The sequence below is a fragment of the Pelmatolapia mariae genome, linkage group LG15 (assembly GCF_036321145.2).
Source record: "Pelmatolapia mariae isolate MD_Pm_ZW linkage group LG15, Pm_UMD_F_2, whole genome shotgun sequence".
In the NCBI taxonomy this organism is placed as follows: domain Eukaryota; kingdom Metazoa; phylum Chordata; class Actinopteri; order Cichliformes; family Cichlidae; genus Pelmatolapia; species Pelmatolapia mariae.
Genome location: NC_086240.1, coordinates 5,079,942 through 5,098,200, shown reverse-complemented (window position 1 = coordinate 5,098,200; position 18,259 = coordinate 5,079,942). Strand labels below are relative to the sequence as shown.

Sequence of the window (18,259 nt, the reverse complement as noted above, 5' to 3'; positions counted from 1 at the left end):
TCAATGAAAATGTTGGGATTACCCGCTTTCACGAGACGGGATTAACATAGCTCTGTCATAATTCAAATCCCTCCTTGCCCGGGTAGTTGTGACAGACACGGTGAACTGTGTAGGCAGCTGTGGTCAGCAGTAAGAAACCACAAGTCAGGTAATTAACTGCAAACGATGGCATTTATGTCTGAACTGAATAAACGGAGGCGATAGAATACTGGATTTTTTTCTCTCGATGAAACACGTGATAAAAGAAGAAAGAAACACAAGAAATGGATCAGATGGATGCACAAGTGCAGCCGAGGTGGATCAGTTGAAGTTGTTTTTATTGGGATTTTAGTGTGTTCGTTTGTTGCCCCCCACCCCACCCCCCGCCCTTTACAGCTCGAGTGAAATTCCTCACTGCTTGCTTCATTCATCGTGCACTCCCTATTTTATTTAACTAATATCTCCTTATAATAATTTATCAACAACACCCGAGACATTAAAAAAAACTATCAAATTCACAGCTGGCTCGTGGCACACGGGTTTTGCGCAAAGCGCAATTGCATACAGGTTGTACAAAAAAAAATGCAGACACAAGGGCAAAATAAACACATCAGGGATTTTATGCTCACACGTACATGGACTGATTGTCTCGTAACTTCCACATATTTTCTCATAAATTAAATAGTGCATCCAGGTTCATGTTCAGAGCTGCTCTCACTCACAGCGCAAGCACACGTTCTCCTGCGCAGCGCTTTCATCAAAGGGGCTCTTCAGCGATCCAGCAAAATTAATAATAAAAACAAAAAAGACAAGATGGGAGTCTTTAAGTAGCTAAGGAGAAAACATGGCCTGTCCCTCAAACTGAACCAAGTTAGGATTCGGATCTTTCGATCTCTTGATCCTTTTCCTCACTTTTGGTTAACAAATTTGTTCCGTTCCCTTGATCAAAGTTAAGAAGTCAGTGTATTTTTAATAAGTTAGCCCAACACGCGAGACAGCCGCCCGCCAGTCCTCGTCTAAGCTTTGCCCCGAGGTAGAAGTTAGGGCCTCTGGTCGTGGTGGTGTGTGAGGGGGGAAACACCACACTTGCCTCTCCAAACCTTGGGCTTTAATTTGCCTGTACAGTCTGCAGTTAACGACAGCTGTCCATTTATTTTGTACCCCTCACAACACTTGGAATTTCCACGCTGATTGGTCTTTGTAATCCAGACAGTCCGCGTTGAAATTGAGCTTCCACGAGGAGGCTGTTTGGTCCTTGTAGTCCAGGCAGTCTGCAGAGCCACTGAACCCGAGCCCCGCCGGTCCATACGCCGAGGAGGAGAGGGACGACGCCGGGCTCAGGTGGCTGGACACCCCGTTGCTGCTCATGGGGCTCATGGCAGAGCCTGCGGCGGAGAGCTGGTGGTGCATGGGCGAAAGGTAGGAGCTGCAGTCCATCCCCGTGAAGTAGGACGAGGAGCCCGTGTAACCCTGGTTGTAGCCCGTCGCCTGGGTGTAAGTCATGGGGTACGAGCGCTGCATGCAGGAGGAGGAGGAGGTAGACAGTGGGTCTGAGAGCGGGGAGATGGAAGCAGGGCTCCAGATGGACACGGGAGCCGCACTGCTGCTCACAGCCGGGACTGAGGTGCTCGAAGGCGGCGTGAACTGGCCGCTGGCTCCGCTCTCTGAGCTGGCCTCTCGAACCGGCGAGCCTTTCTTTTTCACCGGCCTGCTGACAGCCTTGTTCTGCACGCCAGTCTGGGTTTGCTGGGCCTGCTGGCGATGTTTGGCCCGTCGGTTTTTAAACCACACCTGAGAAAGAATTACTGGGATTATTATAGGTATCATTTTCTTTTAAATGCAATAATGAAATATAATGTTAAAATAAATAAATAAAGAATTCACACATTAAAATATTGAACACGTAACCGCAATGGGGTAAATACAAAAATGAGCTGTTTTTCTCATTATCTCACCTCCCTGTAGGAGTAGTATGGCCCATAATTAAATAGAAATGCGAGGGAAAAAAATATAGCCTATTTTAGAATTACAACTGAGCACATTCCCAGTGGGAATAAATGAGAAAGTAATAATACAGCCTCAGAGGTGTTGTTGTCAACCTCTCCTGTGAATGGAGAGCCTCTCTCACCTCTCACTGACACAATTACCAAATATCGACCTCCTTCGGCAGGCTCGCGCTATCAGTTATGCTCGTGACTTACTTGCACTCTGGATTCAGGCAGGTTGATCTTTAAGGCCACCTCCTCTCTCATGAAGATGTCCGGGTACCGAGTCTTGGCGAACAGATTCTCCAGCACGTCGAGCTGGGCCCGAGTGAAGGTCGTCCTCTCCCTTCTCTGTTTGCGGGGGGTTCCTGATAAGAAATGGGGAGAAAAACAGCGATTATTGGCACATCCTGACTTTTAGCACGATTTGAATCCAGCAACTTCTCACCTAGAAATGTAGCCTGTTCCGTATCCTCACCTGAGCATTAAATACAACTATCAGCGTTTTCAGCTGAGATAACTCAGCACTCTGTTAAATGTTTTAAACTTGCTGGACACCTTAAGAGACAGCTTTTTTTTCTATCGTGAAGTGGTTGCGGGCTTACAGGGTATATTACCTTGGTATCCCACGGAAGGATGCAGCAGGTCCACTCCTGAGGTAGATAAGCTCAGTCCGTTCATCGTGTAGGGCGGTTGCTTCAAATAGGACATCATGCTGAGTGTCGGTCAAAGGAGCACCAATGGAAAGAAATAAGAAAAAATATCTCAGAAGAGAGGGTTGTTTTTATTTTTTTTAAAAATCCGGTCGCGTCTCTGTTTACTGAGTCAAGTCGTCCAGGCGAACCTGAAGTGAGACATAACCATTTTTCGCCCTCTTTCTTTCTTTTTAAAGTGAGTTCTTGAAATCAGTCCGCTAATTTTTACGCGCTCCGTGCGCACAGCTCCGGGTTTAAAGAAGTGGGCGTCCTCTTAAACTGGCAGTGCTCTTAAAGCCAAGTGGAGACCCCCAGCTGTCCGTACCAGACTGAAGATGCTCTGTCTGGCTGACAAGCGTTTACGCCATCAACCCCCCCATACACAGTGCCTCCCCTCTCCTCACACACACACACACACACACACACTGCTACTATAGCCCCGCCCCACACACCTCCCTCCAACTCCCCACCCCTGAAACACACTCCGCTCCTCCTCTACTAGTACCCACCGAAAACAAAACATTGTCGTTAAAATGCGCGCACACACTGGGCCCCAACCGGGCTCACAATTAGCATAGACCCACAGGTTGGGCGAAGCTAAATAGACAGCTGATTGGGGGACATTTGCAGAGACAAAGCCCAGTGTTGACCGATAAGTAATGCTGATAACAAAAGCCTTCAGGGAACAAACAAAAGAAGTCAGCGCTGCAAACTGAGCAGCTCATTCAAACACAACCGAACACCTTTACTTCTTTATACCGGCCCTTTGTTTGTTTCCATTAAAAACCTCCGTGAGCATTCAAATGTAACGACATTAAAATACGAAGGGCAGATAATTTGAAACACGGAGACAAAGTGAAGGTTGAAACTCCTCCTTGGAGTATGGAGACACACACACACACACACACACACCCTCTTTCCTTAATGAATCGCTCCCGGTAATTAGATTTGGAAAGGTGAGACTATCGAAACGTGTTGATTAGAGAGGAGGACTTAATCTAAACAAACAAAGAGATAGCCCTCTCTGTTGATGGTCAATCATTTTAGAGGAGGTAAACTTTACGAGCAAAACAACAACAACAACAACACCCCCCAAAAAATAGCATTTTAATTTCAACCTCACGTGGAAGTTATTTTAAAAAAAAAATTATTCTAGGCATTCAAAAACAAACTCTGTTGACATTCCACAAAAGCACACGAAATTAAATCAATGCACAAATAAAAACAAACATAAAAAATACATTAAATTAAAAATCGAATAAAGAAAAAAGAAAAAAAAGAAAAAACATTTTGCATTATATGACCGTTTTACTTCGAGGGTCCTATTGAAGACATACTTACTCTTTGATTAGATGCTAAGCACACCTTAATATTTTATTAATTGGTAATATATTGGGCTAACTTCCGCAGATATCTGCAGCCGCTCCGAGGCCTCTCGTTTCCACTTACACCTACCTGTAGAATAAGTTTTACAAGTTTTACAAGGACTCGGGGCGCTCCTCTCTTCTATAAAGCCGGACCCCTCGTTTTTATACAGCCAACATAACGGCCACTCCTGTGCTCAATCTGTCGCTTTATTTCAACCCCGTTCAATAATAAATACCCTGCCTGGATATTTAATTATTATTGGCTGGTATATTTTTTTCCTCCCCTTTTTCTTCCTTCTGTAAGAAATTAACGAGATAATCCGGACGGCACGCGCTGGCCTGATTACAGGACGCCAGCCACGACTCCGCATTCAGGCTTCCTTAATTTTCTGCGTCACGAAAATAAAACAAAGACTGGCATTGTATTTATCAGACCAGCTGACTGCCAGACACCCCCCACCACCCCCCCTATTACCCCCAAACCCCATCACAACCAGCCGCACAACTCACTTTCCCAAACTGACAAACGCTCATGTGGGCCTCTGTTGTTGTTATTATTATTATTATTATTATTATTATTATTATTATTATTATTATTAATAAACAAAGGTTTTTTTAATGCATTGCTATGAAGTTTAAAAAAACAAATCAGGCAGGTTGTAATTAAAGCTGTATTATATTATTATTATTATGATTATTATTATTATTATAAATAATCTGAGGGACTTTTCCCCTGAATAAGATACAAAAAACGAACTGATTTCGATGTGTTTAAGCTTAATTCTATCCAAGGCTTCTACTGAAACGTCCACAAGTTGCGGACTGCTCCACTGTCCCGCTATTCCTCGGCTCACTGCGTCTTTGCTTCAGGCGTGCAGCCCGGCAGAGGCAAGACAGGGAAAAAAGTTTCCCCCTGAACACGCCTCCTCAATTATCTCCCTGTAGGCTAGCTTCATGGCAAGCAGCTCCCAGTGGCTTTCATTGTCAATTAAAAATAATAATAATTAAAAAAATAAATAAATAGAGTCAATCTAAATTAACGGCGGAAGTTAAATGGGCCACTTACTTCAGTTGTTAGGCGCTCGGTTTTTGGTCATGGGCCTGTGAAGGATTTATGTGCCTGCGGTAAACCTTTGGATGTGGATAATACCGAGAGATGCTCGGTATTTATGCTGAAAGAACGTGTGTGAGAGGGAGAGAGAGAGAGGAAGGAAGGAAGGAAGAGATGGAGGGGGCGAAGAATTTTAGCAGCCAATGGAAATGAGACAAAATATGATGGGCAGGGGGGTATCAAAAGATGCAGCTGGAGAAAAGTGGCCTATTGCTGGCTCAGAAGCATCGCTGATGCCCAGCAAAGGGAACTAAAAATAATGTAATTACATATACGTCGATATATTTTGACACAGGTAAAATATGGCATGGTATTTATGGGCTAAGGTGTGTTGCCATCCGTTCTGTGACCATCAAATATTACAATAAACCAGCTGTGCTATTATGACATAATTATAGTAAATGGTTTGACATGGAGGCTGAAGACAAAATATTTTAAAAAAATAAGAAAAACAAATAATAATAATAATAATAATAATAATAATAACAATAATAATAATAATTTCGGAGAGATCTGTTGTGGTTTGATTCTGTGTAACCCAATGAAGAACATGTGAAGGAAAAATAAATGTAAATGTTGGCTGAAACTTTGCACCCCCACTCCCTACAGTCAAATCCAGAGCAATGTGTGTGCTTAAAAAAAATCTGTGGTTGTAGGAAGGAGGTGCAGGTTGCATTTCGGGATTAGATTACCACTAAAGCTAATCCCTCTATGCTCTTTTCTTTTCGCTCATCTGTTGTGCTCGGGCTTAATCCTGGATCCCAGTTCGGTTTGGATTTAAAAAAAAAATCATCAGTTTCCGACAAAACTTTGGCCTCCTCATCCCTAAATGAAGGCTTTGATTGATGCTCCCAAACAAACAGCAGGTTAGACAACTAATTAGGAGTCTATGTGCCAGATGAACAGACTGCGAGGCTGCTGGGTTGTTAGACAAGCCTGAAATCAATAAGGCCTGCACTCTGTGTGCTGCTACAGCAAATCTCAGCACCATTCGTGTCAGTTCCTTGCATAGAGGCTTTAAAAACAATAAATAAATAAAACCGTGATTTTGCCTTTAAAAAAAAAAAAGTGCCTACTTTGGTCATTTCTGGATCTTTCCAAATCTCTATATAGCTTATACAGTTTCACTGCAGGCCGTGGAGTTTTCCCATTTTCTGCCTTCATGGATGCACGCTAAAACAAACAGCCTCACCGGGCTTAAATATCTGGTCTCCTTGTTGTCCCACAGCGATGTTCTTGGCTCACGCAGAGTCCTTTCATCTTCAGCTCTGATATATAATTCATCGGAAAATATCTAACAGCCCTGGGGAGCGTTTCAGCTAAACGGAGCCGTGGTTGTTAAAAGGTGAAGTCGCTTGTTAATGTCTGTGGCAATATGCCCTCCCCCTGTCTCCCGGCGAATCGACGCAGTCACGGTTTCTCCTGCTGTTAGGGAGACGAATTGAAGGCTAAGAATCGTGGGACTGCAACGCTGCTCTCTCTCAGAGTGTACTGGATAATGCTGGCATGAGGGAAGTATGGTGAGCTGCTGCCACCTCTCTTTTCCAGCAGCCGTTTGTTTGTTCCTTGTACATCACGGTGACAGACTTTAAATATTAAACATTTGTTTAAAAATATCATAATCACAATCTAATGAAAGAGTTTGTTCTCCTAATTCATGGGGTATAAATGGGGGTAAATGTAACATTTACATGATGTAAACACAATATACCAAATTGTATCGCTTCATGGATTAATATTCTTAATCTTTATTTCCTCTGAGTACCTCTCACTTCAGTGGTCTAGGCCTAAATCAAGGTCAAATCAATGACTTGGCCCACTCTGTCAATCCCATCTGTTACACACTGATGGGGGGGAAACTATAATGACATTATCGTGATTTTTTTTTTCTTTTGCCATCTGCACCTGACAATGATAAATTTATTGATAGGCATTGTGGAAGAAGCCATACATGTATTGATGATTACAAGAAGACAAACCGAGCGTCCCTCGATATTTAACTATTGTATTAACAGAAGGCTCTGGGCAGCAGCTGAACAACAGAGACAAAAACCTTCTTATCCTGTGAGGGGGAGCTGTTTTCCAGCAACTCAAATGTGAAGTCACACTGGCAAAAAAAAAAGTGTATAGAGCTTTTTGTGTCATATTGGTTGGGAGAGAAAAATGTTTGCTCCCCAACTGGTTGGTAAATAGTTGCTAGAGGTTGCTGGCTGTTGCCAGGTAAAATTGGCACCAAAGATGGTGCTACATCAAAAACCTCCTTATGATTGTTTTGCTGAGTTCATGTAGTTCCATGTAGTTTGCATGGAAGATGCTGGGTTGTCTGCAAACATTGGCCAACTGCTAGCCGAGTGGTAGTACAACTTACAGGATGCAAACCAGAGACAAAGTTTACTACTGCTCAGCTAGTAGTTAGCAAATTGCAGAGTGACTACAGCTAGGTACTAGTGACCAAAGGAATTGCAATTACACGTTTGCCCCCCAGTTAGAGAATACACATAACCACTGATCAGACCTTAGGCCTTTGGGACTGTGTTTTAGGCAGCTGATTTCCCAGAAACTACCATCAACCTCTAACAAGCACTTGCCAGCTGGTCAGGGAGCACACATTTTTCCCTAGCAAACAGTGGTTGATAGATGGTAGAGAACCAGTTTCCAGGCCTGTGTGACTGGGGACTTGTTGCCATGCTCAGATTTACATGACAAAATCCAATTATTGCAACAACACATTAAATAAAATTTTAACACCTTTAAATGCTAGCGTGGTTTGGCTACATGTACTTTTCCGGTGAAATGACTTTCTGGAGTTTCTTCTTTGATAGTTTGGTGTCAGTGCCGTACTTCATATTGCACCTGCAGCACAGTATTCCCATTTTCCCATTATAGTCCACAGCTTCATGGCTGTCATAGCTAATATCACATCATATTCATGCCCTTCATTGAGATACATCCACCACTTGTGGTTTCCCCATGGGAGAGTTGAACGCCTAGTGCCTGCTGGTACCTCGTTAACCTCCCACGGCCTGTGGCTATAGTGTTAGCCAAACTGAGAGGCCTCATACCTGGGTATTGGTCAGCAGGGACTGGCCCCAGGAGCCCAGGACCCCCCACCAGGTGAGGGGAGGGAGGCAGGCGGGACAGAGGAGGGCCAAACAAAAACACAACCTGGCATCCCCACGGCAAACAGCCCACCTACTGACAGCCAGCATCTGGGGCACAGCACACAGCCTTCTCTATTCACATTCTGATGATGGCAAATAGTGAGCAGCAAACACACAATGCAGCCTAACACACAAATTCAAGCCTTTAGCAGAATGAAACTGGTGCTGGTAATTGGTTTTAGCTCCTGGCTATGGTTTTGGTTTGTTTTGCTTCTATAATAGGTAAACTGTTACATCATCTTTAGCTATGACACGTGAAGTTTTCCTGTAAGATTGTCCCAGAAATATACAGGTGTAGCTCTTTATGAGGTCAACTAAATGCTTTGAAAGCATGCATTCAAAAGATTAAAGTGCATGTGGAGAGCAAAGTTCGGAAACTGCTCGATAGAAAGAGACTGGGGAGAGAGAGTGGCAGAGAGAAATGGGGAGGAGGAGTGTAAAGTTAATCCAGTCTGAATTGATGGGCCCGGCTGCGGGAGTGACACTGAAAACAGTTTTTCTTTTCTTTCTTTTCTCTGCAAATTTGCTCTCCCCTCTCCCTCTTTCTTTGCTTCCTCCCGTGCCTCTCGCTATTTTTCTGCCTTCTTATCCTTTTTAATTAGAGGGGCTATTCTGCTGCACAGAGGACCTTAATCCCCAACTGACCAACAATGTAAAAAGCCAGCCTTTGAACAGCCGACCTGCACCCCTCTCTGTCCCCAAATTCCCCACCACCACTGCCGCCGTCACCACCAATCATTGCACTGCCACTGCCACTCCACTGCTGCCACTGTTGGGGAAAAAAGCAGCCTTCCCCCCTCACCACCATCTCCAGCTTTTCCAACATCTTGGACAAAGCTCTTGAGGAGCCACTGCAAAGAGAACTTGTCTGAAAGAGCATTTCAATATCCGCCAAGGTTTTCAAAGAGCGCTGGTTGGGACAAAAACCAAGGTCAAATGGCAGGTGACTTTCTTTGAATGAGTTATCAAAATAACCAAGCACAATTTGAAGTGCGCAGAAAAGAGCTCGAGGTTCCCAAGGAAGCTGTGTTTAGCTAGTTTACGGATACAATATGACAAAGCACATGCACGCACGCTTACAAAATGCATTTTCCTTGCCATGTTGAGGTTTAACTGGAGAAAATATTTTGAAAATAAGCTGTTAGATAGCACAGAAGCTGGAAGTGGGTCCTGCAAATTCCCCCACTGGGTCTCATTTCCATATGTATATGGGTCTCTAGATGGAGTCCATTAACAAACCCCTGTTGTCTTGTTAGATGATTATGTGTGGCCATTATCAGCAAACTACTTAGTGAATGAGATAATAAATCAGAGGGTCACAAGGGGGAGAACTTAATAAAGGCCTCGGGTGAATTACTCATTGTAGATAACAACACTTTACCTGAACACGATCAATCATGTGTATCAACCTGGTGCCCTCCCACTCCCAAACCCCACCTCTTTATTAACTGAATGTAGTCCAAATATTTAAACCTTATAATGTCAATGTCACAGCAAAACACCAACTTAGCCTAAAAGTAATTGAAATAACTTCTCTGTAATTTTGCTCAAGCTGATTTTCTGTCAACTTTTTGCCAACATAGCAGTCTGACAAATTGCCACTGGAGCACAATAACAGTCCTCGTGCTTTCAACCCTGCTCCGCATGTGAGTGACGGAAAAAATGAATTTCCTTTCACCGCTGACTACCGCACTTTTCTATTTTTTAATTTTTTTTTGCATCGGGCATGCTGGCTCAACACTGTTTCACACAGAGACAGGCCAGCCAAACCTTCTGCCTGGCTAATCACAGGCCCAATATTTCCATAGCAGGCAATTAGCATCTTGCTTTTATGTGTGAAATGGCTGAGGCGACGAAGGAGTGAGTCGGGGAGAGAGGCACAGTAAAAAACAGAGAAAGAATAAAAGAGCAATTAAGATGTTGGGTGAGCGGAGGACAGAGACAGGCAGTCTGCTGCCGTGTGATTTGAGGCTTGCAGGCCTGGTAATTAGCCCTTCATTGTGAGATAATGGACTTGGCCAATCTTCCCGGTTCCTCGAGCTGCCCGGCTCGACTCGACCCACGGAAGGTCAAAGGGCACAATGTGCAGCTTGGCTCCTATATCTTTGTGTCTAGCCTGTACTTGTGTGTATGTTGTGCTTGTGTGCTACTGGGGCTTGCATCGTCTAAGATGATAAAGTTCAAGCAAGAAGAGCGAAGCACAAAAGAAAAGTGTTTGCATTCACATAAATTAATAATCTCTCCAAATCTGCAAAGCATTCTGGATAAGCAGCCTTCTGGGGAAAAGTGTGCCAGTGAAAGGCAGGGGCCAGCTTCGAGGCACTGGAGTCATCACTCTCCCAGCCTATCGCGCCTTTCTCCAGCCATCTTTAGAAAAGCGGTAATCTGTGAACCCTGAATCATAAGCTTTGGGTAAATCTATGTAATACGGGTAATTCGATGAAGCAGTGTTTTTCCTGGTGAGAGGCAAAATCCTGTTGACTATTCAAGGATTGAATCATCCAACAGTAATGCCATTAGACCAGAGCAGCGGATTGCTCAGAAAATGCTGTTTAATTGCCAGTAACCAGCCATTGTTTGATGACGGGTAAACACTAGCCGAGGGTGTTGGGAGGAAAGGGGGGGCTTTGGGGTTGGTGTGGTGGCGAGGGATGAAGCGTGTGAAAAAGATGGCCCCTTCGCCTTCAGCCAATCGCCACCGAGAGACGGGTTTACTCGGGCCCGATGAAGCCCGCGCTGCAAAAGTGGCAGCGGCACTGGCTTAACTAAAGTCTTCAAGAGTCTAAACGCAGAGTAACCCTTTCCTTTTAATACCGGATTTGCTCAACAATACCATTTAAGGGGGTGTCTATTCAAAACAGACATTTTTTTTTGAGTGGCGAGGTTTTTAAGGATCAGACCTTGCTGCTCACGTTTATTAGCACAGGACTCCGCAGCTCAGGGATTGTTGGTGGTTGTAATCGTCGTTGCGGTTTATCCATGTTTGTGTTTGGCTTTTACGTATATACACCGTGACACTAAGACCCCGTTCTTGCTTGGAAAATCTTTAAGAACAATACCCCTACCTACACCCAGACATTTATCCTAAGCCCCACTTATTCCAGCTTTTTAACAATAAAAACTGATATTAACTGTCCAAGTCAGCATGAACTGATCTAAAGCTACCAGAGTGCTTTTTTTTTCTTCTTTCTTTTACTAGCTAATCCAATTCTCACCACATAGGCACTTTTTTTTATGAGAATTTGAACATTTGAGGTGCATTGTTGTCCCTCCCCGCTTTCAGGCCTGTCCTGGAGGAGGCAGATTGGAAGTGAGAGGTGTGGCGGCCCAGGCTCTCCTCCATTGTGAGCTGGTGCCTGGGAGACAAGCAGCACTGCCAGACCAGACACTGATTGGGTTTGACACTGCATCCAGGAGGCAAGAAGAGGCTTTTCTTTTGCTCTTTTTCCCTATAAGTAAAAAAAAAGAAACCCCTTTTTGTAAGAAATGCCCCTCCTCTCCTCTTACTCCCCCTGGTTCTGTTGTGCTGCTTGCCCTCCTCCTCAGCCTTTTTCTCTTTTCATTTCTATGACTCCCTCATTTCTTTCTTTTTCTTTTCTTTTTTTTATTCTCAGATTAAAACCCATGGACTTCTGTTTCTTTTGTCTTTCTCTTTTATGTTCCTCTCACTTGGTCGTTGACCAGTAAATTGGATACTCTGCATCACAACATCACAGAATTACTTTTGTCCTTCATCCCCAAAGCAGACGAAACAGTAATTGTAAGTGCAAACAAGGAGGGCACCGTGCCACAAACTGAGCCCAGTAGTACGTCCTTGGGTGGACTCTTTGACATCTAAGCTTTCCTAATCGCCATGCCTCAGGCTATGATCGCACTGTGCTCAACACTGGGCTTTTACACAGGATTTATCCTTTGACTTATTTAGCTCGGGATACTTTTTTTATTCGCAGAGGACCCAAATGATATATTGCACCTGGGATTTATGTCCAGCGATTTAATTTGGAATCAATAGCTTTGACATTTTGGAAGCCAGCTTAGCTCAGGAAAAAGACTGGAAACATGTGTATCAATCTGACAGCATGTGTAGACATTTTGGGATTTATTACCATGAAGTTGCTGAACATTGTACTGTTAATTTAAAGTTAAGGCATTGTTATAAGACACAGCTGATCATCACTTTATACTGTATTTGTTCCATCTATAGAAAAACGGAAGCATAGAAATGACCTGTTGAGGTACTAACAGTGCAGAAAAATTTTTTAGACTAAAGTTTTTGTGCAGATTTAAGAAATAAGATGTAAGTACCAGTAAAAGACATTCCTGACGAACTTCAATCGCTACTCTGACGTCATATGAACGACAGCATGATGTTCATTTTGTATATTATGATTTCCGTGAGTCTTCATAAGGGCAACAATAATAAACTTTCACTGTGATCAAGAAGTGGCTAATATATGAGCATGCGGCCAGATTAGATCCATCCCATGCTGGAGATGTCTGGTTTCAAAAAGCGGCAATCAGAATGGGGAAAAAAACCATGTGACCTGGCTATGCCCACTGTTTATATACACTCTGTGGATTTAATACATTAATGACTGAGCTTTATAAGTGTGTTAATATGAATGTTACGTTCATCTGGAGCCTGGCTGGCTGTTTACCTACGATTCCAGTCTGTGTCCCAAGCTAAGCATGAAAGTGAGCAAAAAAGTAATATAAACAACAGATAGTGAATAGTTCTGGCTCTGAGGATTATGGGTAACGTAACTAAAATATTGCCACATAAATGCCAAGAGCATTAAAATAGGAAACTGTGAGAAGGTGGGCTTTTCTTAGAATTGATTAATCTTCCACGCAGATCACCAAAAGAGAGCGCACTATCTCGATCCGCTTAATAGAGCCACTAATGACGGGCTCCATTAGTTTAATATATGCTTTTATCACTGTGTCCTTAGATGACTGTAGCATTTCATTAGACATGTCTGCCTCATATCTCACTTTGCACCCAGAGGAAATTGTGAAGGGATTAATTTTATGACGGACCCCCTGCCTCTTCCTCCCTCCCTTCCTCCTTCCCTTCACTCCATCACTTCTTCCCTCCCACCCTCCTCTCCTTTCCTTAGCTCCCAGCCACAGCCAGGGGACCCAGGAGGAATAGTGTCTTTGTCGCCCTGCCGTTTTCCAGAGTTGAGGAACAAGAGGAGTTTAATCCTTATTGTCCAGGAGACTGCAGAGGGTGAAGGGGGGGTCCTCCGGCTGTAAAATGATCCAACCGGCCTCAGCTAATCCCCTCCTAACCCCCACTCCCGGGCCTGACCCCCCTCCTGGCCTTAATTCACCCCCCTATATCTACCAGGGTATCGCAGCATAAATGCACAGATCCATGCATATAAAACTGGGATTGATTCACTTGAAGGAAATCAAACAAACATCAAGTAAATGAGGACAGAATTTATTTTTTAGGGCTTCATCAAGCCCTAAACCAATGTTGGGATCGTCCCGACCAATGGAGGTGATGTTCACGGGGACACAGCTCCCCCCGCACATTTTTGCACATTAATATAAGCGAATTGCAGATTTGTTTGAAATGGCAAGAAGCCCTGTTTCGTGATTAGAACTTTACAACGTGACAAATGTGAATATGCACATGCTGCCAGTGACAGAAAACAAACAAACATCCTGTCATCATTAGCGTGATGAGGAGTGATGTGAGTCGATGCGTCTCACAGTGTGATATACGTGTGTGTGTGGGACGTGTAGGCTGGCGAGAAAGAAAACATTTTTATTGTTCCTCTTATTAACTGAAGGATTATTCGAGATCAGACGGGACGGGGCCGGACATCTAGTTGACGTTAAGTCTTTCTCTAACAAGACGGGTGCTCTCCACTCTGCACAAATCTTCTCCTTTCATTTTTCCTACCTTGCGCAGACACCTCCCTCCCTCCTTCCCTCCCTCCCTCCTTCTTCTCCATCTCTCTCCTGTCCCGTCTTTATTTCTCTTCTGTTTCTCTCTCTCCCCTCCTTTCTTTCCTTTTCTGCACTCCTCCCTGAGTGACAGCTCAATACCCAGCTCTCCCAGGCTTATCTAGCCTCAGCAGATGGTTGACTTGGATCACTGTTCATACGCCACGATCTGGGCTGGTGATAAAGACTGTTACAGAGGGAATATATGCTATCTCTGTCAGGCTCGCTCTTTCTTCCTTTTACTTCTCCTCTTGATCTGTGCTGTCATTCTCCCCCTCTCCATCCAATTCTTTTTAGTTTGTTCGCTCTGCGCTCCTTCGATTTCTACCTGGACCCTTCCCACTCGTCTCCTTGTCGTATCCTCCACCTTTCTCAGCTGTCCTCTTTGTCCCGCTCCCCCTTCAATCCACCCCTCTGTGACTCCTCATCTCTCTCCCATCCCTCAATCTCTGTGCATTGAATCTGGTGCTGCGTGATTGTCTCTGCTTCCCTGCTGGGCTGGCGCCTGTCTAAAGGGCCCCAGGACCCTCACACACTGAGGGGCTCCAGCCATGCCAGAGATCCCTCTCCTCTCGTTTCTCCTCTCTCCTCTCCCTCTTCCTCTCCTTCCCTTTCAAAAAAGTCGAATGGTGTCTTTCTTTTACTTTTGCAATGTGTGAGTTGCATGCAGCATGTGTGAGTTTCAAACAATGTGCCAAAAAGAACAGTTAGTAAACAGGTGAGATGAAAGCGCAGCAGTCTATACTCACATCTACACTGCTGTCTTTATGCGTTTAATTTATGTGATCACTTCACTCGGGCCACTGATGTACACTTCAAAGGCTGCCGCTGCCCATTTTATGTATGCTTCACTTGCTTGGTTTGGTCATTTGATGTCCTCCTCACATATTTTTCTTCTAATTCCACGCAAGCCAAAGGAGCAGGGTATAGCTGGCACTGCTGGGGAAAAAAAGGGTTGGGGGTGGGGGGCACAGGGTGGCGGGCAGTGATATGAATGAGAACATACAACAGACTGGCGAGGACATCACTTGCACGCGCCATACATTGGACCAACTCTGCGATGAATGCCGGCGTGGCACACGCGTAGAAATGATGCTGAAATTCATATAAACAAGAACGGTGACGCTGCCGTGGGTACATATGGAGCCCACCATCCCGTGTGAGGTGGAAAACCTCCCCTCCTTGCGATTTACTAGTGGCTCGCCTGCTCTCCAATACTCCAGACAATTCAAGGCCATCTTAATCTGAACGGTGGAATCTGGCAACCACTCCTGAGCACCTGCATCCGTCCAGCCTGACCCGCTTTTGTTCTGGTCCGACCCCCTAACTTTAGCCCCTAATTAACCCAACAGAAACTAATTAAATACAGCTCTAGTGGACCAGACGCCAGACAAAAAGAGAAGAAAAAAAATAGAAGAAGAAGAAGAAGAAGGAGGACACAGGGAAGTGAGCGGAGTGAGGAGAGCAAGCCAATGTGACAGGCAGGAGCATGAGAGAGGAAGGGAGGAGGGGGTCCAAAGTTTGGCCTCAAGCCCCTGAGAGCGGTTCAGACAGACAGGAAGACAGGCGGAGAGATTTGAAAGAGGAGGGAATTCGGGTTTCAGTGTCAACCCTGAGTTGTCTTTACCGTGTTCTCGCTCTCCGCTGATCTCCATACTGACCTTATGCTTCTTTTACATGCTGTCATTTTTTTCTCCAGATATTTTGGGTTCTTCCTCATAGATTAGCACGTCTGCCAACTGCTGTAATCACAAGCGCACCAGTCACATGACGCAACTGACACCCTGGAGATATTTGGAATAGGGGAGAGCCACAGAAAGACAAGAGCAGCGTGCAATGAAAGCAAGGCAAGGAGGGAAGAAAGGTGGCGGTGGCGGTTGTGGTGGTGGTGCGGGGAGAAGGTGTGGGACAGGCTTGTGAGAAAGAAGATAGGCCTATAAAAATATGGGTTCAAACCAGCCAAATGTCTCTGGCAGAGACGCTGCTGCTCCTCGTCCCAGGCACGGCTCGTCTAAGTGATAGAGAAAGTAATTAAGAGAAGCCTGTTCAAGTAGATAGGCCTGCAAAGGAGATTTGAAGAGGGGAACTGATTGTGCATGTCTGATTCCAGCTCTTCAGAGAGTTCTCAGCCCCAAGGCTTAGCTTTAAAAGAGACGTCTCTCTCTCTCTCTCCCTCCTATCTCGGCCTCTTTCTCTGTAATGTATATTTATACATAAAATATGACTCCCTTTCAAAACTCACGTATGTTCATGGTAGCTGTGTAGGACAGACAACGACTGAAAGATCAATCTGTGTTAGCATGAAAGAGCAAAGTCAGGCTCTCTAGCATCTAGCGCTCCCACTTAGACCTTTGGTGTCATGGTCTGGTTGTGGCAGGCCGACTGGACTCAACTGTGTCTTTGTGGGAAAGCGATCCACTTCAGAGTATCTGGAGCTACAGCTGGAGGGCGCTACAGAGCAATACTGCCAGTTTGAATGACGGTTTTCAAATCCGTGCCTCGTTTTGGTAAAACTGTCCACAGGGCATGTCTTTGTGAACAAAATAAAGAACTTTCATGTGCAGTATAGTTTAAATTGTGTGCTGTGGCCACAGGTGCGAGCCAATAATATTAATTTTGGAAAACATATTTATGGAAGTTGAGAGGAACAAGAGTAAGGATATATGGATGCAGAGGAAAGACACCTATATGTCTCTTGTGGAAACTATTTAGTCATCAACACAGAAGCTGAATTTTGATGTGTGATTTAAAGGATTTTTGGAAAGGTACAGCAGGTCACAGTGTTTTTGCTGCAGATTTGAATTAATTTGAACAATTCCCTCCACTTGAGAGGAGCACAAATGTTGCAAGAAATCTGCCAGAAAGGCTGAGAAAACGCTGGAATATCTGTCAAGGTCTACCCTGAGGTAAGGGAGAGACGTAGAGCAAGAAGAAACATGCAAAATGTTGACCATCAATTACAGAAAAAGCAGGATTTTAAGGAGAAGAAAGCAAACTTTGGTGCTGGCAGGCAAGACAAATATGATGCTGAAGATGGAGCTGCCAGGCAGGAGGAAAAGAGGAAGCCACAGAGGAGGCTCATGGATGTAGTGAAGGAGGACATGCAGAGGGTTGGTGTTACAGAGGAGTGTGGTAGGGATATGGTGAGTTAGAGGAAGATGATCATCTGTGGCGACCCCTAAAAAGTAGCAGCCAAAGGATGAAGATGTAACACATACACTGATGGTTGATTTCACCCATTTTGTCTGTTTTGAGATGCTGGAAGTTTTTGTTAAAAGACACATCTTATCTCATTTATCTTGTTAAAGAACACCTTGTGAAAAGGATAAGCTTTATGTCTTTGACAAGAGCTAAGTATTACAGTTTTTACAGCTCTTAGAGTGAACTCACCCAAAACCTTTGATTCAAATAAATAAGTCATCACCACCAAAAACAACATTACAAACAAGGGGAGTCCAAATATATAAATATTTGGTCAGAATGTGTGTGGACACTAGAAATGCATAATTCAACTTCTCATTTCCTGAAGTTCTTGTCCTATGAATTCCTGCTGACACTGAATAATTAGAGCACTGTACTGCTATTTTAAAAATATCAAAGTTAATACTCTGTAATGTCATGCTGATTTCAAGATTACCTAAATTTGTGTGTTTTGTGAGGGGAAAAGCATGCGGTCACACAAAGATGTGCAACACAGTTAACAGGGCATGAGGAGCATCAATACTCAGAAACAGATACTCTGGTAATAAAACATGGCCTATTGTGTGCAACAGAATAGTACAGTAACAACATTTTTCAGAATCAGTTGACTTCCTGTCACTACATTTGAGTTTCAGTGACCTCACACTTTGTGTTCACCCTCACAGTGTAACAGGGGAAGGACCCCTGTGCAGTCTTCTGAGTTGTTGTCTTCTCCTTCCTATGCTGGCACACAGTCTCTCTCCTCTCGCTCTCCACAGGCAGGCTGCTGCCTCCTGTAAAATTTTTGTTTTTGGTTGTT

At 44.3% G+C, this 18,259-nt stretch overlaps 1 protein-coding gene across 3 annotated transcripts; it reads right to left on the bottom strand.

The window, feature by feature from the left end:
• Nucleotides 1-366: 366 nt before the first annotated feature.
• On the bottom strand, nt 367-5,187 carry LOC134643593 (homeobox protein OTX2-like). Of its 3 annotated transcripts, none has more exons than XM_063496043.1 (4): nt 5,093-5,187; nt 2,582-2,679; nt 2,181-2,332; nt 367-1,770 (listed from the first exon to the last, which is right to left on the bottom strand). In XM_063496043.1, exons 2-4 carry the CDS (start codon nt 2,676-2,678, stop codon nt 1,144-1,146), a joined length of 876 nt encoding a protein of 291 aa, XP_063352113.1. In that variant the 5' UTR covers nt 2,679; nt 5,093-5,187; the 3' UTR covers nt 367-1,143. The 3 variants fall into 3 exon arrangements, with proteins under 3 accessions (XP_063352113.1, XP_063352112.1, XP_063352110.1); XM_063496042.1 differs by lacking the exon at nt 5,093-5,187 and adding an exon at nt 4,115-4,193; XM_063496040.1 differs by lacking the exon at nt 5,093-5,187 and having other exon boundaries at nt 2,582-3,019.
• Nucleotides 5,188-18,259: the final 13,072 nt, after the last annotated feature.

Excerpts from the sequence above, each read along its gene's own strand:
- LOC134643593 (XM_063496043.1), bottom strand. The coding sequence starts at position 2,678 with ATGATGTCCTATTTGAAGCAACCGCCCTACACGATGAACGGACTGAGC. Across the intron at positions 2,333-2,581 it reads TCCTTCCGTGGGATACCAAG|GAACCCCCCGCAAACAGAGA; the intron begins GTAATATACCCT and ends ATTTCTTATCAG. Across the intron at positions 1,771-2,180 it reads TGCCTGAATCCAGAGTGCAA|GTGTGGTTTAAAAACCGACG; the intron begins GTAAGTCACGAG and ends ATTCTTTCTCAG.